Source organism: Sciurus carolinensis, chromosome 7, assembly GCF_902686445.1.
Source record: "Sciurus carolinensis chromosome 7, mSciCar1.2, whole genome shotgun sequence".
NCBI classification, from domain to species: domain Eukaryota; kingdom Metazoa; phylum Chordata; class Mammalia; order Rodentia; family Sciuridae; genus Sciurus; species Sciurus carolinensis.
In genome coordinates, this window is record NC_062219.1 from 116542834 (window position 1) to 116565593 (window position 22760).

The window sequence follows — 22760 nt, forward strand, 5'->3', positions numbered from 1 at the left end:
TACATTTTTGGAAAATAATAATGGTGTGGATGTTCAGGGAGGAACATATCTGAATTTGTGTACAAAGCACAAAGTTCTCAGGGTTTCCTGTGAATCCAGATTTCCGTGTTTAGCATCTGTGTTCCACAGTGGAAAAGTGGAGTGAAAATCTGAGCTGGAGCCACCGTGGACCCATTTCACTGCACACAACAGAGAGGAGGCACTTCAGTCCTTGCTGGCCATGCAGGGTAAACGGGGTCCTTTACCTTCCTCTGGAAGCATGCCCATTTACTCTCTATTAGTGCCCACAGCTCAACACGAGCCAACCCCCACTACCAATGGACTAGAAAGAAACCAGGGCAAAATCTTGGAAGGGAAGAGAATTCAGAGAAGAAAGATACCAATTTAGAGAGGTTCATATCTCTTAGTCCTCTCATGACTGTGCTTAATTCACTGTCTTCTGGTCTGGCTCTTTTTTGAGATCCAAGTGTCCTCAATACAGATAGAATATTTCTCAATCCAAAGTCATAATGGACCTAGGGTGGGAAAAGAGGGGCGAAAGATTATGGAGTTGAAAAACTCTAAATGCAAGCTCACTCCATACGAATAGGTAGGTATCCTGCTGTCATTTTGGAGTAGCTGAACTGCAAGTATTGGGAGCTAAATTCTTGTCCTTTTCCTTTGACTGAGAAACAATCATTCCATTGGAAAACACAAGCCGTATGATACGGAGTTCACACCCTAGATATCTTTTGAGAACGATACAGTCTGAGTGATGCACAGTAAATATTAAATGCACTGCTAACAAGTTGCATATTCCATGAGACCATTTGCATAACATTCGTGAAATAAAATTATAGATGGAGAAAAGATTAGTGGCTGCTGTGAGTTAGGGATGTAGGAGAGAGAGGGGTGTGGCTCTCGAGGAGCACCATCTGTCACCTTGTGGTGACGGTTCCATTCTGTGTGTTAACTGTGGTGGTCATTACACAATCTTTGCATGTGACATAGTTCCAATACAACTACACACACATGCACACACACACAGAACGTGTATAATGGGTGAAACCCTGATACACTCAATGGACTGTCTGGGGTCAATTTTCTAGTTTTGTTATTGTGCTATCATTATGAAATGTGGGCACTGGGAGAAACTGGGTAAAAGGTACACGCCTCCTCTATACCTCCCTATTTCCAAATAAAGATTTTAAGTATATATATATATATAATAGGTCAAATTAATTATAAATACACTTAGAAAAGGGTCAATGGGGTTTTTTTTAGTTCACTGATTATCATTTATTGAGGTAAAATTGCAAAGCGGAAGATTAAATTCTATATTTAGGAGAAAAATAGATATATAAAGTTACCTGCTTGGTAAGTTGCTCTTCACAGAGTTTGTAAAGAACATAGAACTTTTGAGCCAAGATAACATTTTCAAGAAAACCACAGCTTGCAAGTTTCACTCGCATAATGATCTGAAAATTAACATATTGAGATTTTTTTCAATAACTTTAAGGGGGAAAAAAAGGTAAGATGTTGTGCTTTAAGTCCTGGGTCGTACCTGTCTGTCGGGAACCATCATGGCAACAGTTCTAAACTGGATTTTTAAGTTTTCTGGCAGTTCCTGGCGCCCAGCATATCCAGGGTTCTAAGAGTTAGAATATATTTTTTTAATTAATGTTACAATTTCCATTGTTGATTCCTGAATACAAACACATTCCCTATTCTTAGTTCAGATTCCACAGTGGTGTGAAAAATATCAGATTCATAAAATGTCCTTGCTTTCCCAAAATGTATATTGGACTATTCATATTTAATAATGTACATATCATTCCATATATATATATATATATCCATTTTCATTGTATTATTAAAGCCATACACAATTTTGTGTAGCAAAAATTAAGCATCTATGTGTCTATTCATTTAAAAACTAGAAAAGAAAATGAAAGAATAGAAAACTAAGTAATTGAATAATGATGGTCTAATATACATTATAGAAAGAGGAGAAAATTTTAGGATTTTATACTGGACAACTTACTTAGATAATTTTTGGCGGGTGGTAGGTGGGTGCCAGGGATTGAACTCAGGGGCACTCAGCCACTGAGCCACATCCCCAGCTTTATTTTGTATTTTATTTAGAGACAGGGTCTCATGAGTTGCTTAGCGCCTTGCTCTCACTGAGGCTGGCTTTGAACTCATGATCCTCCTGCCTCGCCCTCCCGGAGCTGCTGGGATTGCAGGTGTGCACCACAGTCCAGTTTACTTAGGTCGTTTTTATTTCACCTCCTTACTATTCTTTGCAGTCATAGTTATAGTAATCAGGCTAACAAAGAACCTTTTTAAAAAAACACACACGGGAATGAAAGAAATAGAAAAGGGAATAATGAGGAAATGCTACAAAGGACGAAAGTAGAGGTAGGAAGGAAACTAAGTCTCCTCGTAAGTAACAAGAGATAGAAGACAAGACAGACCCAGAAGTCCCAAAGGAAAGGTTGGCAGTTTGAAGACAAGGCAAATAATGGTCAGTTGTTTTAGGACAGTCCATTACGAAACCTTGGTCCCTGGCTGGGCGTGGTGGCTCACTCCTGTAATCCCAGCTGCTCCGGAGGCTGAAGCAGGAGAACTGCAAGTTCAAACCAACCTAAGCAACTTGGTGAGACTCTAAGCAACTCAGTGAGACCCTGTCTCAAAATTTAACAATAAAAAGGTCTGGGGATGTAGCTCAGTGGTAAAGTACCTGTGGGTTCAATCCCTAGTACCAAAAAGAAAAGAAAGAAACAGCCTCTGAACATGTACTGGGTTCTGTCAGGAGGCCAGGTATCTTGCTAAGTGCTAGAAGCAGAGATTTCTGGCTGTTCGCCATACTCCTCTTCCCCTTCCCTAACCACACGTCTCCACCCAGACTGCCTGGCAGCTGGGGTGATGGGACTCTCCACAGTGAGAGGCAGAGGGACCAATAGTGAAAGACCCTCCGTGACTGAAGGAGGCCAATTCAATCACTTGGCTGCCACAAAACACAGATGCATAGGCAGTGTCTTGGGTCAAAAAGTGACCTTGAAGATGGAAACCATGGTGGAGAAGAAACACAGAAAGACCTTAAGGTCTCACCTACTAAGTGACTGTTTTTTCGCGTCTCAGTTATTCATAGCCTAATGCAATATCCAATTAATATTTCTAATATTATTCTTAACCCAGAAGGATGTTAAGTTTCTATTAAATGCTTTTAGGCTATAGTTTCACACTGAGTAAATTTCTTCATCCCATTTCCTGATTTATAACTAACCTCTGGATTGTTATTTCCTCTTAAATGCTTTCCTGCGTGTTGGCTAACAACAAAATTTATCAGAAACTTTTCTGCTGCTTTTCCTATAATTTATCTTTGTCCACTGAGACATATGAAAGAGAATCCTTTATGTCATCTTGCAACTCAGAGATTTAATTTAATATGTAAAAGCATTAACATCAACTTCAACATCAACTTCATTTCCCTGATTCACAGAAACTCGTTTCTTCACGTCTTTGGATTTCCATCTTTATAATGCTGAATCCCGAGTTCTGCCCACAATCACATGGCCACTGGACTTGTCACAATTCCTTTGATATAGGACCTTGTTAAATTATTTTGAAAATTTTAAGTCATTTCCTCCTGTTAAGTATCAGGGAAAGGCCAAGCGTAGAGGTTCTAAGCAGTTGGGTTCTGATGGCAGACACACAATGACCACATTCCCCTACTGGCTGTGTGACTTGAGCAAGTTTTTCAGCATCTCTGAGCCTCAGGTACCTCAACTATGAAATATCTACCCCAGACAGCTGTCAGACCCGTAGGATGAAATAATGCACATGCGTAAGTCATCAGTGTCACTAGCCAAATATTTCACATTCTCTTCCCTTCCAACTGCATGCATGGTAGGGCTGTACTTCCCTGTCCCCTTGAAGTTAGGTATGGTCAGGTACGTTGCTTTAGCCAATGAGACTTGTGACTTTGTGTCACTTCTAGACAGAAATGCTGAGCCATGGCACAGCTCATGTTTTCTTTTACCTCTGCTGTACCAGCCAGCAATGACTGAGCTAGTGACTACCTTGTCAGAATGGGTACTAGAGTAAAGTGACTACCTCCCCTACCCCAGCCAACCCACCGCAGACATGTGGCATGAGGGAGAAATAAAGGTTTGTGGTTATAAGCAATTATGTTTCGGGGATTGTTTGTTACTGCAGTATGGCATGAGTTGTGCTGATTCAGTACACAAAACATTTAGCCCAGGACCTTACACATAGTAAGTGCTCAATAAACAGTAGTTATTGTTAGTAACATGTTACTATTTCACCTTCTATCTGGGCTATTTTTACTTCTCAAAAAAAAAAAAATGTCAAGGGCTGGGGCTCAGTAGCAGAGCCCTTGCCTGGCATTTGTGAGGGCCTGGTTAGATCCCTAGAACTGGAAGAAAAAACAAACAAAAATCACATAAGAGTTTGTGACTCCTGGATAGTTACTTACCCACTAATACATAAATACTTTTATTTAACTCTGTAACAATTAGACAATCAAATTGCATTTGAAGCCTGTGTTCTTACCATTGTTAAGAAGATTCCAAATTCTGGATTTAAATCAACACAATCACCATCAGAAAATATGAACTGTTTTTTCCTCTCTTTTCTTGCTGTCAAAACAATATAAATTTGTTGTGCCGCCACTGATAATACAGGCAATTCAATTCTGTTAAACTCATCAAAACAGCCCCAGGAACCTGACTGTGCAAGACCTGGCATGAAAAACAGTTAATTTGTAAAGTTTTACTCCATCATATACCTTCTCCATAGCAATCACTGCTCCAAAGTGCTTCCAAACATATATTTAAACACAATTTAGGTAAAATTTCATATCTGGCTCTTTACAAAGACATATTGAATTCCAAGGATAAGGAGATTCTTAATTATTTGTATGTCATCACCAAAACAATGAAAATAGCACACTGTCAAAATCAAAATATAAAATACACCATTCAGGGATGCTGGAGGGTGATGCAATTTGCTCAGTCCTGAAGTGGGATAGAGATGGAAGGAACCATAGTGTTTGGGGGAAATGACCCCCACCTGGGTCAGAGCTCTGTTCTTTCCTTATTGCAGTGAGATAGAAACGTCAGGATGCAGGGCAAGAAAGAGAATGGCCAAAGGGATTTTTATTTATTTCTCACAAAACCCAGCACAAAGGCAGAGCTGGCTATCATGGACATTGCTCCTGTCTCTCTCTAAGGATGAAAACCTTCACTGCCTTCAGTACGTGAAAGGCTCTTACTTCTTTTATTATTGCCCACCCCCAATCTTTCTTCTCTCTCCCTTGGGACTATCCACTGCATGAATGATAGAATGTATGTATCTGTCCCTGTGAGCCTTAAGTTCTTCTGTCAGTCTTTCCATCCCTTTCTGCCTTTGCGATATAATCTCTTACCTGGGTATTCTGCTACTTTGCATGTTCAATTTCCAAGAATTCCAATTATTGTTTCAAAACAACCTGTTTTTCTTTCATTGGTGGAATGTGATCAATTCCTGAATCTCTCTGCAGCTGAATTTTACTTACTTCTGAGTTCTCTTCTGTTTCCCGTAGGTCTCCTCACGGTCTTGGGAGCCTTCCTAAGTTCTTCAAATATTTTATAAGACTGTTCTCTCTACACAATGGTTTTTGAGTGTGTTTTTCCTCATCTCAAAGGCAAATTTGCAGGGTGCATGCCTGCCCCTGGTGCCTTGGAGAAAGGGATGGACAGAGGCAGGAGAGCTTGTCATCTGACCCACTCCACTGGCCCTGCCTCTCTGGCCCGAGCCCCCAACTGAGGTGGAGTTACCAGGCTGCCACTTCAGAGAGCTGTATCGCACCTTTGTATGAAGGAAGACACTGGAGAGAGCCACTTCCTTTTCTTTTCCCCTGCCCTCTTTACTCTAACTGACCTTCCGGGATTACATTTCTTTCAATCATCTTCCAGCTCTGGCCAGGAATGATCTACGGAGGAACCCTTCTCTCTGATTAGAAAATGACTCTTGGGAATGTTTTCTCAACATACCAACAATTGTAAGAAACAATATAAAGGACACCCATGTACCTACCTACCAAATCTTTCCTGCTTCAGATTTCATTCTAAAGAATAGAATATTACACAGTTCAAGTTCACGAATGTCCCTGTGCATCTATTCTCCCTCCGTCTTCAGAGGCAACTTCTATCCTGAACTTTATATCAATAGCTCCTTTGCATGGCTTTAAAATATTGCTCTTTTGCTTGCATTTGTGGATGCTACATAATTTGCTTCTCCAAAATTTATGTATGTCTCTCTATCTGTAGAGAATACTGTACATATCCTCCCGTAATTTGATTTGCTCAATATTGTTTTTCTGGGATTTATCCATGGTGATACACGCAGATCTAATTCAGTGCTGTAGATCTTTGTAGTGCTCCATTGTACAGTGTTTCAATGCATAAATACACTAGTTTAAAAATTCATGCTCCTCTCAAAGGGCACTGGGGTTATTGCTAATGATTTGCAGTAACAATGCGGCAGTGAGGAGTGGAAATTCTAGGTCAAATAAGACATGCCAGGTGCTGCCACTCTCTCCTGGTGAGGAGACACACTGCCCACCCCCGGCAGCATTAGGGGGCAGATTTCTACACATTCTAACCTGCGGTGATTTTGCCATTCTCCATTTCTACCCATCTGGCAGGAGCGAGAATGGCATCTCATTATTGTTTTACTTTGTTTTTCTTAATGACTGGAGGAGAATCTTTTAAATACTGGATATTAATCTTTTGATAGTTGTACATGTTAAAACGTTCTTCTTCCAGTCTGTAGTTTACATTTTCTTCTCCTATTTATTCAGTTTGTAGCACTGTGTATTGAACCCAGGGGCATTTTATCACTGAGCTAACATTCCGAGCCCTTTCATTCATTTATTTATTTATGGTGCTAGGGATCAAACCCAGGGCTTCATGCATGCTAAGCAAGGGCTCTGCCACTGAGCTACATCCTCAGCTCCTCAAGTCCTTTTAATTTTTTATTTTGAGGCAAAGTTTCACTATATTGCAGAAGCTGACCTTGAACTTAACGATCCTCCTGCCTCAGCCACCCAAACCACTGGAATTGCAGGCATGAGCCACTGTACCAGCCCTCTTCTCCTTTTTATCAAATAAAGACTAAAATATTGAGACAATATTGATATCTGGTCATCCCATTTAAAGTAGTGGTTGGACAAGTGAACTCAGGATATTTAACACATCACAGGGAAGTTCCAGCGTTTCTCCCCAGTCCTTCCTACTCCAAGAGGGACGGCTGCTAACCTGAACTTTGTGGAAAAACCATTTTTTAAAACTATCTACGTATACATAGATATATCTATGTATAACACATTGTATACACATATTACAATATACAATAATATGTAGTATTTTAACATATACGTATATATGATTTTTGTTTTTTATTTTACCTATTTGCTGTTAAATAAAATTAATTTTAAATAAATTTGATCATATTCTGTGTGTTTTTGCAAGACCTTCCTTCTTCATGACAAATTATACTTGTGAAATACATGTTCTTATTCATATGCAGAAGCTGAAAAAGTTGATCACAGAGAAGTAGAGAAGAGAACAGAGGTCACCAGAGGGTAGGAAGGGGCAGGGTGAGGGATGGTGAGAGGGCAGAGCTCTGGCCCCAAAACAGTGGAGGGGAGTAGTTCTGATGTCACACAGCACAATAGGGCACCTGGAGTCTATGACAGTGAATTATACACGTCAAAATAACTAGAGGAGGGGCTGGGGTTGTGGTTAGTGGTACAGCGCTTGCCTCACACACATGAGGCACTGGGTTCCATCCTCAGCACCACATAAAAATAAATAATGTAAAGGTTTAAAAAAAATAACTAGTGGAGAATAAAGATCCCAATGCATAGAAAGGAAAGTATCTGAAGAAAGGGAATGTTAATTACCCTCATTCAATCATTACACGTTGCATACATGTATTGAATTACAACAGTGTTACCCAAAAATAAATATAAATATGACTTGCCAATATTAAAAATAAAACTGAATCAAAACAAACTTTATTTGTGAGATTGTGTTATATCAATGCATCTCATTGTAGTTACTCATTTGTAATGCTGTACAACATTGTTAAATACAATTTCATATATTTTTCTTTCCTTCATATGTAACATGTAAAAGACATGTTCATGTTTATGGATCCAGGCAACTACGGTCCACCTGCGGGGTTGTCTCCACTTATGGCTGTCACGAGCAATGCTGCCGTGAACATTCACACACATGTCGTGGTGCAAAGTGCTGTTCATCTGAACATACACCAAGACTTGGGTTGCCAAGAAAACAAGATGTCAACATGTGTATGTTTTTTAACCTGATGTTTCCTGACTTCTCAAAAGGTCTTATACTCCCAGCAGGGTAGATGAGTGCTTCTGTTGCCTTACATCCCTGCCTGTGGTCAAAAAGGTCACGCTTAAGTTTTTGTTAGTGTGTTAAGTTCAAAATGGAATCTCAATATGATATGCATTACTTGATTGCTGTTCGTTTGGTTTTCTTCATCTGCAAAACGCCTTTACCTCATTTTTCTATTTCATTTTCTTATTGATTTGTAGACCATATATATACATATAGCATACTAACTCTTTATAGAAAGAAATGTAAAATTTATTTTCCTGTGGAAAATGCCTTTTCCAAATTTCTGGCATGGCTTTTTACTTTCTTTTTGGTATCCACTGATGGACAAAAGCTTTAAATTTAAGTGAGGCAAGTGAACAATTTTGTTTTCTCTATGGTTTGTGGGGCGTTTTTATTTTAAAAAAGACTTTTCATTCTAAAAACAAAGATACTTTTTTTAACCTTCTAAAAACTTAATAGTTTTACTTTCCACATGTAGGCATTTATGCCCCCAAACTCATTTTTGTGTATGGTATGAGGCAGGGATCCAATCCCCTTGATAAGAATTAGTCACCAGTTATCCCAGAACAATTTAGTATGTAGTTCAACTCTTCATCAGTGATTTACATTTATCCATATGCCAAGTGTCTGTAGCCCGTTCCTGCATTCCCTACTATATCCCCCTGATCTAGTTATCCATTCCCATCCCAACATCACACTCTCAATTATGTTCTAAAGGGTATATTTCTGAAAATTTCATTTTATAACTTTTTTGTGATTTATAAAATAAATTTGATTTGCATAACTTTATATTCTAGTAACCTTTCTAAATTCTATTTTCTATAGATTTTTTCAATTTTCTTTACAGTCTGCCACATCATTTGAAATGTTGAAATTGTATATTTCTTCCTGATTTCTTATTTTATATTTCTTTCTTTTAAATTTTTTAATTAAATTTTTTTTAATTTCTTATTTTATCTTTCTTCCTTTGGCTCATTCTTTCTTCCTCATCTTTGTGTTTCTGTGGTTCCTGTTATTGTTTTCTACTCCACTGGCTAGAATTATAATGCAGTGATGCATAGAAGTTATAATGATGAGAATCCTTGTCTTATACTTCATCTCAAAGAGAAATCTTCCAAATTTTCAGCAGTATATGCTGTGGATGTCCTTTATAAAGTGAGCCACGTGGACAGATGTCTAGAGAAGAACGTAAGAAACAGAAATGACAGGTCTTTGGTGTCTGAGCAACATCAGGAAGGTCGATAAGGCTATGGTCCAGGGAGCGAGGGAAAAGCACTGGAATGCAGTCAGAAGGTCAGAGCAGTGCAATGGGGACATGGGAAGGCACGGGGCTGAGCATGTAGGACCACCGCCAGAAATATGGCTTTTACTCTGAGGGAAGCCATTAGACAGCTTTTAGCAGCAGGATCAGGTAGAAGGATCACTAAGGTGCAGCTTTGAGGCTCGAACAGAAGGGCAAAGGGTAGACAGGGAGACCAGTTAGGAGGCTTACCAAAATGGTCCAGGTGAGAGACCAGGGTGGTTAGATTTGGGGTACGTTTTGAAAGTAAAACCAATAGTGTTTGCTGATAGGTTGAATATGAGTGAGAGAGAACACAGAGGAGTAAAGGAGTTTTTCTGTCTGAGCACCTGGAAGAACGGAGTGGAAAATGAAGAAGACTATTGAAGAAAGAAACACAGAGAGGGAGATCAGGAGTGTGGTTTTGGATCGAGTGAATCTGGACCTATGACACTTTTAAGCAGAGGCATCCAGTTGGCATTTACATGTATGAAGCCAGAGTTTCAAAGAGACATAAATTTGGGAGTCATCCTACAGATGGTATTTAAAACTTGGGTTTCCCTGAGATCACCCAGAGAATGCATGTAGATAATAAAGAGATCTCTAAGGACTGAGCTCTGAGGCTGAAGTGCCCTTGAAGGTTTGTTTGTATGTTTCTTTTTTTTTTTTTTTTTTCTGTCCATCTAAAATCACCTCTTACCTACCTTCTAGGATTTTCTCAAAATTTCACAATTGCCAATGGCCACCCTCTTCTTATTTTCCAGGGTTGCTATGCTTTTCAAAAAATGTTTCAGCGTAGTGGGATTTCACACCCAAAGGGAAATCCCATGTGTCATCAATTTGCTATCTTGTTCTTATCTCTTCTACTGCTGTTCCAGCCCATTACAGATTGATTCCACTTTCATAACCCAATACCCACTCAATGCATGGACTATAACACCAGCAATAAACCAAATGATCATATTGGATCACTTTTGATCCAGAAAAATAACCATATCATATAGATCAACCTATACTAATGTTGATTATGTGGCATAACATTTTAGATTTATGTCAAAAAATAATGCTAATGAGCATTATTACTTTACCCCAAAATAATGAGCATTATTTCACACTTGCCTTTGAAAATCCTTCCAAGGCCTCTGAAATCCATCTGATCTGAGCAGTTGAACACAACCACGTACTTCCCCAAACACCTGCCCATATCTTTGGTGGTTTCTGTTTTGCCTGTGCCCGCAGGTCCCGCCGGGGCACCTCCCATGTTCATTCCCAAAGCCTGCGCTAACGTGATGTAGCATCTGCAAGTGTCAATCAGACAAAGTTTTGTGAGTGCCAGATAATGAGCAAAAGGCCAAGGTGATGACGGGAATGGGCTGTTTATTTTAGAGTTTGAGAATCCCACACAAAAGAGGGAACCAAACAAAGGAGAGGTTGGAGAAGTCAAGAGGAGGTTGAAGATGGAATTTGATTGTTGTCATAGTTTTCCCGGGAAGCAGACCTACTTAACCATTTAGCTCAATGTTCTAACACCCAATTTAAGTTCATTCCACAAACACTTACTGAATGCCTTCTATGCACAGCATATTGAACTGGGCATTGTGAGATAGACAAAGATGAAAAATTCCCAAGGCTTGCCCAGTGTCAGACACTGGAAAAAAGGTGAGGGGATCTACTACTGATCATTCCAACTTGGTCAAGAAACTTCACTGTAGGTATCAATTTCCAAATATGAAAACACCTGGAAACTGAATCAGATGATATTCAAGGTACCCTCCTTTCTCTGCAATACTCATAACTTCCTTTATAGTTCTCAGGATATTTTTCTATTTTGCAGTCTAAAATTCATTAATAAAATGCTCACTACTGATATTCAAGCTTGCTTTTATTCTTTCATTTTTTTTCTACTTCATAAAAATTTAATGTGCATGTTCATTTAAGTAACAGCTATGGTTACTGGATTGTTAGACTGACTTTGATGAGCTGGCTCAGACCCAACATGACAACAATATGCTGGTTAATATTTCAAATGCAATTATAAAACAATTTTAAGCATGTTAATTACAAAATAAAATTTAAAAACTTGGTTTTCTACCTATCTGTTAGTGGAGTAATAACAAGGCGATCAGTGCATCCCAGAAATTCATTTTGGTAAACAAATCAACATCGGTAATAGATACCACAGTTTGATCCAAATCTTCCTTAAATAAAATCTACTCTGTTTCAGCCATTCAAAATCGGTAACTGACTTGATGTGCATTTTTACCTTAAAAACATAAATACAAAAAATGTTACAGCTTGCATTGCAATAGTCTAAAATTCAAGCTTATGGGCGGTTTTGATTCACTGGCTCATGAACACATTCTTCATTTAGCAAATGTTTATTGATTTCCTTTCTTGTGCTTGACGCTGGGCTGGGTGGACAAAGACAGGTAAGATTTCTGCCTTCTGGAGTTGATCAAAGAAACAGGCAAAAGGCCACAGTGAAGCCAGGAATTTCCATTCTGTGTGAAAACTCTGCCAGAGAAATTCCAAGTTCATGAAAATATGTAGCAAGAGGCCCTAATCTAGTCTAGGAGGTTAGAGAGGGGCACTGAGGGGAAGACACATCTAAACTCACACCTGGATAAATAGTTGGGATCAGCCAGGGACATAAAGGGCAAAGCCAGAAGATCTACTTAGCTTGTCTGAGGAACTGAAAAAAAGGTCAGTACAACAGGGGCACCCAGGGCTCTGGAGGAGGGACGAGAGCTGGGGCTTCACTGGGCCAGGGGGAGGGTTGAGGGAGGGTCTTCGTGGCAGTTGGAAGGCACTGAAGATACGAGACAAGGAAATGCATGGTTATATTGTACATATCTTCCTGTGACAGCATAATGGCCATGCCACCAACCCTTCTGGTCATCAGCATACACCTGCAGGATAAGGCATCCTGGGCTCCCACCACCATGAATGCAGACTCTGGTATCTGGTCCACTAGAAGAGACAGAAACCAGGCAAGCACCTCTAGAAACTCCATTCCACCAACTGCATTCTGAGGTGTTCCATGACTTTTCAGGGGTAAACTTGGAGAGAACTCACTCCTGCCCCCTCAGCAGAACTGAGGAAAGTGGTGTGTGGTCCTCTTCACTGCTCTTGAACTCAGCAGGCCCATTTCCAGGTTATTCAGTTGATACTAAGGAATGAACCTCTGGCCACTCAAGGTCAGCTATCCTCTGACCAGCTGTCCCTATGGCTTGCTATTAGTAATCTTGTTTTCTGTCATTTTTGTTTGTAGCATTATTTATGCCCATGCTTCCCCCTCCAGTTAGGGATGCTGGCTTCCCACCTAAAGCGCCATATGTACTCATAACTTTAAAAGAGCTACTTCCATGGGCTGGGGATATAGCTCAGTTGGTAGAGTGCTTGCCTCGCATGCACAAGGCCCTGGGTTCAAATCCCCAGCACTGCGAAAAAAAAAAAAATGAGATGCAAACCTCACAAGGCCAGTGGTAAACATGACAAAAACTGTTCTGTAGCTTTCGTTGTGTGGGTTTCCCATTCTACATGGGAAAAGCTCTGCTCAGCACTTAGGGTTTTGTTTTTCTTGCTTTTTTGTTTGTGGGGCTGGAATCAAACCCTGGGCCTCATGTGCGCTAGGCCAGCACTCTATCCCTGAGCTACGGCTTCCACCCAGCTCTTAGTTTTACAAGAAATTTCTTCCACAGGACTTAAGCTTTAGAAGCCAATGAGAGATGCATAAATATCCTCACTAGGATGCTCACAGCAGATACAGTAATGGATTCCACTCTAGTGTTTCTTGAGGTGCACTTAATTGAAAGTAAAAGTATAACAGTAATTGCAATTCAATGAGAGCAAGTCTGTGAAAGGCCAAAGCACTATGGTTAGGTACACAGTGTTCTGATGGTTAGATTGATCCAGAGAAAATCTTACAGTAGTTTTTGTTAAACTTTAATATGTATATGAATCATCTGGGAAGCTTGTTAAAGGATAAATTCTGATTTCAATAGGTCTGGGGTGGGAAGAGGAGGACTAGAGATTCTGTTTTACTAACAAGTCCCCAGGTGATGCCAATGCAACTGGCTGGCATGTAATATTTTGAAAAAAGGAGGAGGATCTAGATTTCAAGAGAACAGATGGACTGACTCCATGTCTTCAAACAGCCTTCAATAAATATAATTTATCTGATCGGAATTTTTGATAAAGGTTTGAAACAAGTAGTCTGTGATCATATTCTCTAAAAAGAACCCTGAGTGGAGTGGATTACATATCTGTAAGGAAGGAAAGAGATGTCATTAAGATTAACCCAATTTAAGTAGAATAAAGCAAGGGTAAAGCCAAAGACCGTCAGTGGTGGTATATGGAAACCACGGGGGACCCCATTCCATGGTAAGAATCTCCACCTTGGGAGGACTCAGTGGGCCCCAAACCTCTAGTTCCAAGGAGAATTCAAAACCACTTCACTTACTCCCACTCCACAGAACCCTGACCAAATCAAACCCTACGGGATGCTCAACCAAACAAACAGCCATGAGAGCTCCCAAAAGTTGGTCCATTCTGTCTGGACTTGTCCATTCCCAACTGGCCCATTGTCGCTCATGACCCATCCCACCTCAACTATGTCATGTTCCAATAATCATTTAATTTAATAATTAGTTGGTTTATATCATATCACTGGTTCCAGACATTCAGAGTACTAAAGGAATATACATATGTGGTTGTTCGAACTATTCAGTGCAGGTGATTGTGGACGTGGTGTTGATGGAGACAGTCATAAAAAAGGACCAAGAAGATGGAAAGTTCGTGTAAGTTAGGCAATATGTACAATACTTAGCTCTTCATTATTAATTCGTACTCTAAATTGCTTTGATATAGGAAAAAAGATACTTTACCAAATCATCAAAAATATCTCTCTGATGCACGTGGATGGTAATTAGAGTTTCAAATTTCACTCTATCAAACTTGGTTAGGTCATGCGTTGTCTGGCTAATAAGAACATTAAGAATATCCAAAAATTTCTGATTGGTTGCTTGCATGATTTTCCTGTCATCTTTTGCATTATTTAAAGCTTCTTCTGAATCATGTGTCCATAACATCTGAATTCCCAGAAGCCCAACCTGCAAACCCAGTAAACAAATAGTCAAATCCTGTCTACGATAAGATTTAGTGGCCACTTAATCATGTGACAGCGAACCAAGTTTTAGTTATTTTAATCTGAAATAGAGACATTTGTTTCTGCAGTCTGAAAGGTGGACAGCTAATATCCTAATTATTATTATTTCATTATTTCAATGTACACAGATAAATAAATTATTAAATGAATTAAATAATTAAATGTCCACCATTTATTAAACTATGTAGGTTGTCTCAGTTATTTAGTGTTGTTATAACAGAATACTACAGACTGGAAAATTTATAAGAAAAGAAATTTATTCCTCACAGTTCTGGGGGCTAGGAAGTCAAAGTCTAGGAGCCAGGACCTGTGAGGGCCTTCTTGCTGCATCAACTCATGGCAGAGGGCGGAAGGGCCAGAGCTTGCACAAGCTAGTGCTAGAGGGGGCCAAACGTGTTCTCATATGGAAACTGCTCTCATGATAACCAACCTACTATGGCAATAACAATGTATGTTCATCATGAGGACAGAGCCCCTATGATGTAATCACATCTTATTAAGCCCCACCTCCCAATACGATTCCTTTGGGAGTTAAGTGTCCAACACATGAACTTGGGGGAACACATCTGAACCATCACTTAAGTTATAGAAGATGGTTAGGAAATGTTTCATAGAGGGCCTGAGATCACCGGATACCTCCATTGTTTTTCTTTCTCAAGAAAAGCAAATGGAATTAATGCACTCTTCATTGTGTATTTTCCCTTGAGCTAGGTTTTCCAGAGGTTTCTTTGCATCTTCTAAACACAATATGCTGCCTATCTTCTTCTTTGACTTTTTAGGAAAACCTGTCTTTTTATTATTTTTTTTCATTTTGATTCATTGTACACAAATGGGGTACAACTTTTTGTTCTATGGTTGTGCACAATGTAGATTCATACCATTTGTGTAATCAGACAAGTATATAGGGTAATGATACCTGTCTCATTCTGCCATCTTTCATACTCCCAACCCCTTCCCCCTCTCATTTCCCTCTAGGTAATCTAAAGTTCCTCTATTCTTCTCTTACCCCCCATTCCCCCATCCCCATTATGTGTCATCATCCACTTATCAAGGAAAACATTCAGTCTTTGGTTTTTGGAATTGGCTTACTTCACTTAGCATGATATTCTCCAATTTCATCCATTTATCTGTAAATGCCATAATTTTATTCTTCTTTATGGCTCAATAATATTCCATTGTGTATATATACCACAGTTTCTTTATCCATTCATCCGTTGAAGGGCATCTAGGTTGGTTCCACAATCTAAATATTGTGAATTGAGCTGCTATAAACATTGATGTGGCTGTATTACTGTAGTGTGTTAATTTAAAGTCCTTTGGATATAAACCGAGGAGTGGATAACTGGGTCAAAAGGCAGGTTCATTTCAAGTTTTCTGAGGAATCTCCATACTGCTTTCCAGAGTGGCTGCACCAATTTGCAACTCTACCAGCAAAGTACAAGTGTGCCTTTTACCCCATATCCACGCCAACACTTATTATTGCTTGTGTTCTTAATATTAGTCATTATATTTGCATTTCTCTAATTACTAGAGATATTGAATAATCTTCCATATATTTGTTAATTGCCTGTATATCTTCTGTCAAGTGTCTGCCCAGTTCCTTGGCCCATTTATTGTTTGGGTTCTTTGTATTTTTGGTGAAAATTTCTAAAAGTTCTTTATAAATTTTGGTGATTGGTGCTCTATCTGAAGTGTGTATGGAAAAGATATTCTCCCACTCTATAGGCTCTCTTTTCATATTATTAATTGTATCCTTTGCTGAGAAAAAGCTTTTAGTTTTTAATCCAGTCCATTTATTGATTCTTGCTTTGATTTCTTGTGCTTTGGGAGTCTTGTTAAGGAAGTCTGGTACTAAGCCTACATGATGAAGATTCGGGCCTATTTTTTCCTCTATTTGGTGCAGGGTCGCTGGTCTAATTCTTAGGTCCTTGATCCATTTTGAGTTGAGTTTTGTGCAGGGTGAGAGATAGAGAAGTTTAACCAATTTTAGATAAAATTTTTAAGTTAACTTGATAGTACACAAATTTCGCTTTTTTGGAAAAACTGCTTTAAAAATAATGATAGGTAAGTTGGGGTTGTGGTTCAGTGTGAGGCACTGGGTTTGATTCTCAGCACCACATAAATAAATAAAGGTATTGTGTCCATCTACAACTAAAAATATATTAAAATGATATACACACAAATATCATTATTTTTATATTACATTATATAATATAGATAAAATCCTGAAAGCTGGTCAAATTTCCTACTATACCCTTATACCCTGCTTGACTTCACCACTGCTTTGAACTTGCCCTCAACTTTCACCTAATGCTAAATCCTTGGTCTAAATTAGACTTCAGAACATAGAGGGTGCAGTTTTCCTAGGAGAGGGAAAATACATTGATTTAACCTAAGGAGCTATTTTCTCAGCTTATCAAGTAACATATTTTAGAAACCTGTATCACAAGGTAATAATACTAAAGCTCGTCAAAGATACTATACAATACTAAAATCACAATATTAAAATATTCTGTCCAATAAAGTTGATTCCATATTTGTGCTTGTGCAGTTTGAATGAATAATTTCTTAACATCTCAGCTGTCTCTACTGTGTGTGCACCAATTCAGGATTTCAAGTTCCTGTTGTGGGGAATTGTTGCAGAAGAAATGTAGTTTGGGCAAACACTGCCCGTATTTTCCTTGGACATTTCTTGTCTTCTGTCTCACACTGCTTCTGATCAGATCACGAATCACACTTTTCATTTATCTGAGATGAAGACTTAATGACACTCATTTCTGATACTGGGTTTTAATACTACTCGATGCATTACAACGCATTTCTAAGAGACAGAGGACATGAGAGCTGTTCCTGAGAACATTCTCTCCACCCCAGCCTCTTCCAGGTCTTCTCTCTCTTTAAGAAGCTACCTGCAGGAGAAGCCTCCTTGACACATATGCCAATTTACCCTTGAATCACTTGAACAAACAAAAAGGCAAGATGGATTTCATTTCAGAAAAGGTAAGCTCATTCCTTTTATATATGTGCACTCCCGGGCCTGCATCCGTATCCTATGTACAGCCTGCATGGCGCCAGTCCCACCCCACCTAAGTATCCGCCTGCCACTTCCACCCTGCCCCATTTCCTTCTCTTTAACATTAGTAAAGACTGTGTATTCTCACCTGTGCTGGGAAGTGATTGAGGAAAGGTAAGAGTTGAAATCCTGAATCGCTGATTTGATAGAATGCAGACCTAATTATATTATGTAAGGATGACATCTGCACTTTCAACAAATCCAGAAGCCAAATCTCTACAGGACCCTTGGCCATCACAGGACTATCCAGCTAAAACAATTCATCACAAATAGATTACAAAGTGACAATAATTCAGTATTTTTACAAATGTCACACGCTTGACTTGATAAATCATGGTCCCTCAAGCAAACAAATTGTTTTATAATTATACAAAATATGTAAAACATGGGTATGATCATCTATTACCATAACTGGAAGGAACTATAAAGATCATCTAGTCTAAACTCTCATTTCATCAATAAAAATGAATCGCAGATAAGTGAAATGATTTCACCAAACTCGTTTGTATCAAGGTCAGAGCTACAGAATTAGGACCCATGGTTACTAACTCTCTGTCCCCTGCATTCTCCCCAACCTCAACTTTTAAAGAAATCCTAATAACAAAATTGTAGCCAAAGTAAATTACAATAATTTTTTCTCCTTCTCTTGATATGACGGCCAACATACGATCATAGTCTTTGGCATGAAATGTCACCTCATTTATGTTGTCGGACACTGCAGGGAGATGTGGCTGTAAGAAACACAAGAGAACACAACATGACGCACGAGGCTAAACACACAAGGCACAGAGGTGTTTTCAAAACCTAGTATCTTTTATCTTTATAAACATAAGAAATCTACTTCCCTGTCTCTAAAACAAAACAAAAAACAATAAAAACAACAACAAAATACAAACTCTGCCTTGACCTTTGGCTGGACTTTAGAGGCTCACTTTTTTAAATCCCACAGAATGTTTTCTCCAAGTCCTGCAAAATGTGATGGGACTGGACTGCTCCTTCCTCCCTTCAGCTGGAGCCTGCATCCAACCATCCCAACCCTCTTCCCTGACGTCGCCCTTAGCTCTCCCTCTGCCTTTCACAGACTTTACTTCCCTTCTCTTTTTTCATATCCCCACAACCTCCTGGAAGCCAACAAGGAAGAAAATAGCTGTTCCCAGGTCCCCAAACCAGAAAAGGCCTGGGATGAGGCTCCCATGCCCTGCGTGTGGGTATTCTCTTCCTCCAGAAGCACTCTTGGAAATGGCTAAAAGCCCTTGAGAAGCTTCTGGAAGGAAAAAAAGATCAATCCAAACAAGGCCCCATTTGGTCTATGAATATTTAGAGAAAGAGTCTCAAGAGGGTGAATTGCAGTCAGCAAGCACACACCGTGTGCCATTTTGTATTATCTCATGCAATCTCATGACAAGTCTGTAAGGTGGGAACCGTTAATGTCCTGACTTTACAGATGAGGAAAACTGAGACATGAAAATTAAGAAGTTTGCCAATGTCGCACAGCTAGCCAGGGGAATAGCAGGTGACTATATTTCACCAATGCCACTGGATCATGGGAGGCTGACAGGCTTGAATCCACAGCAAATAGGACATTCTATAAGCAACATATTCTTTTGTGCTCATCTTTCCTGTCTGCCCATTTCAGATGTTTACTTTATTTTTTATTTTGGATTATGGCATGGTGTTGAAAAAGCACCCTGAATCACACATACTTAAGGTTGTACCTGTATGGTATGGGAATCACTGGCTTGTCCAAGGATTTCCAGGAGAACTGGATCAGATACAAAGAAGAATCTTGGAATAATAATCGCTTCTTCTCCAAATACCTTCAGAGGAAAGTCAAAAGCACATTACCAAGTGATCTTTTTCTTTTTGAATTATGGATGTTTTTCAGTCAACACATCTTCAAAAAGATCACAGCGAACACCTACAGGTATGTTCCATTCACACCTGGGGCATTCAGGGAGAACCAAAAGTCCAGGCGCCACCACAGATGACACTGGGGGAAAACAAGGGGAGCAATGAGAGGGATGTGGAGCAAGGGCCTCCCAGCATCCATCTCCCCTTCCTCCTCAGGAGCCCTCCTGAGACTTTCCTAAGAGTGATGGGAACTTCATGCCTGGAACCCACAGTGAACATAGAATTTATCTCCAACCAGGATGTTGTGAGGATGACACAGGGACAATTAACCACTAAGTGAGGACCGAGGCAGTCACTGGAACAAACTGGGATATATCACATAACCCAATTTCAAACAGACATTGAGAACAAACTTAATTTTAAGAAAAACTGTCGGGGTTTCCAGGACCCCCAGCCTTGGGCACGGTCAAGATGGCACCTGACGCTGAGCCAAAAGCGGCCAGCTATACAGTAACAACCAGCGAATTCCAATGATTGGCTAGTTAACGATGTGATTAGAGCATGCCCCCCTCGTGTACCTATTCTATGCTTGCAGCTGTCCGCGGTTTACCTCGTGTGCTCTCCCCTGATTGGTTGAAGTGTATATAAGCCTGGGGGTGGAGAGTAAGGAACAGAAGCTGAAGCTGGGCGCGGAAGAAGCTGGGGCGGAAGAAGCTGGGGGCGGCGGAAGAAGCTGGGCGCGGAAGAAGCTGAGGGCGGAAGAAGCTGGGGCGGAAGAAGCTGAGGGCGGAAGAAGCTGGGAGTGCGAAGAAAGCTGGAGAGAAGAAGCTGAGAGAAGAGCTGAGAGAAGAGAAGCTGGGAGTGCGCAGAAGCTGGGAGTAAGAGAAGTGTAGGAGAGGGACTGTGCATAATCAACTTCCAAAGCTTCAGACGTTTGTCGGGTCTCCTCTCTGCGGCCAGAGGGAACACGATAAACTGGTGCCGAAACCCGGGAAGATGAAAAACCTTATAAAGAAAAACAAGGTAAGATATCTAAAAAAAATTTTTTTTTTATTTTATATAAGTTAAACCGGTTATAAAATAGTTAAAGGGTATCGGGGATACGCCATCAGCGGTCCTGACGCGTGGAACGCGGGTCAAAAGGTATCGGGATACGCCATCAGCGGTCCTGACGCGTGGAACGCGGGTCAAAAGGTATCTGGATAACGCCATCAGCGGTCCTGACGCGTGGAACGCGGGTAAAGGGTAATCGGGATACGCCATCAGCGGTCCTGACGCGTGGAACGCGGGGTTAAAGTTATGGGGATACGCCATCAGCGGTCCTGACGCGTGGAACGCGGGTTAAAGGGTATCGGGATACGCCATCAGCGGTCCTGACGCGTGGAACGCGGCGTCCAATTAAAGTGAAAGTAGAAACACACTTGAAGCGGTCCAATTAGGGTTCTAAGGCACACTTGATAGTTTTCCTTTCAGTAATCTCGTTGCTCCTGGCAGCTAGGCCACTGTTTGTTATTGTAACTGCCATAACTAAAGCTATTCAAATTAGTAACAATGGGGTCTGAAACGTCTAAATTCAGAATGCAGCAACCCCTCAGGGAGCTATTAAAAAAACCATGAGACGCCATTATTCAGAATGCAGCAACCCCTCAGGGAGCTATTAAAAAACCATGAGACGCCATTAAAGGAAAAAACAGCTAAAGTATTTCTCGATACTGTGGAAAGAGTTTCCTCTTGGTTTTGGATGAGGGCTTTTTGAATACCCTACAGTAGAAACACTGAGGAAGGACTAGAAAATAAGGAAACCACTGTATGATCATATGTTCAAACCCTAGTAGAATAAGCCCAGGGTTTATAGAAGAAAAGCTGCTCAGTGTGCCACAAGGGGGATCTTCATGAACAGGATTTAATAGTAACAGAAAAGAACGCTTAAAGAGAATAAAGTGAGGAAAAATTGAGTGGTAGTGACCTAGAAAATAATTGCTCAAAAAATCTAAGAACAAGGAAAAAAGGGACTAAGTCTAACATAAAGAACCCCCAAAAGAAATAACCAAGTGGTAGTGAAAACTTAAGAACAAGGGGAAAAGGTAGGAGAAACCTAAGCCTAATAAAAGAGCTTCAAAATTTGTAGAACCTGCCCGTATTTGAGGAGCAAATGGAGGATACCATCAACCATTAAAAAAACTTTAAAGAGGCAGTTAAGACTATTGGAGACAGCTATGCAGAGCAGTGTTATCTGGAGGACAATGTCTAATTGGAGAGCTCAGTGGCAAGAAATAGCTGTTGAAACTGCTTGCAGAAACATAGTGGCAAGGTTACCGATAGAAATGTTGAGATGTTAATAAAAAACAATTATAAATTTCTTTAAGAAAATCATCCGTGAATTCGTCTGGTAGCTGTTCTTTCAGTGAAGTTCCGTACTCCCTGCCTGTAGTGGACTGAAGGAGAGCCCCTCCAGAAGGCACAGTCACATACTGTCCCTGCAATCTGTAAGTGTGACACTGGGGAAGGAGGGCTCTGCAGACATCATGAAGTTAAGGGTCTTGAGAAGACCTTGTCCTCCATAATCCAGATGATCCAGATGAGCCTTAAACCCAACGACTAGTGCAGGAGAAGGAAAGGAGATGACCAGGTAAAGAGACACAGGAAGTGGAGTTAAGTAGCCACAAGCCAAGGAGCTCCCAGCACCACCACAAGCTGTGAACAGCAAGCAAGGATTCCCCCATAAAGCCTTCGAGGGAGCTGACACTTGATTCAGACTTCTGGGTCTCTAGGGCTGTGAGAGAATAAATTTCTATTGTTTTAAGCTACATAGTTTGTCCTAGCAGCCTTAGGAAACTAATACAATGTTTCTAAATTTTTTTATTGGTTCTTTTTAGTTATGTGTGACAGTAGAATTCATTTTGATATAATTATACAAGCATGGAATATATCTTATTCTAGTTAGGATCCAATCTTGTAGATGTACATGATGAT

The 22760-nt window shown here is 40.1% G+C and overlaps 1 protein-coding gene across 1 annotated transcript in view; it reads right to left on the minus strand.

Annotated features, from left to right (window-relative positions):
* The window catches only part of Dnah8 (dynein axonemal heavy chain 8), a 252532-nt gene that overhangs the window by 133635 nt on the left and 96137 nt on the right, over positions 1-22760 (minus strand). The window contains 13 exon segments of the mRNA XM_047558191.1: positions 381-515; positions 1350-1457; positions 1544-1630; positions 4558-4745; positions 10816-10994; positions 11789-11855; positions 11858-11899; positions 11902-11959; positions 14583-14807; positions 18025-18186; positions 18563-18667; positions 19652-19728; positions 19731-19753. Of these exon segments, the coding sequence (XP_047414147.1) occupies positions 381-515; positions 1350-1457; positions 1544-1630; positions 4558-4745; positions 10816-10994; positions 11789-11855; positions 11858-11899; positions 11902-11959; positions 14583-14807; positions 18025-18186; positions 18563-18667; positions 19652-19728; positions 19731-19753 (1456 nt within the window).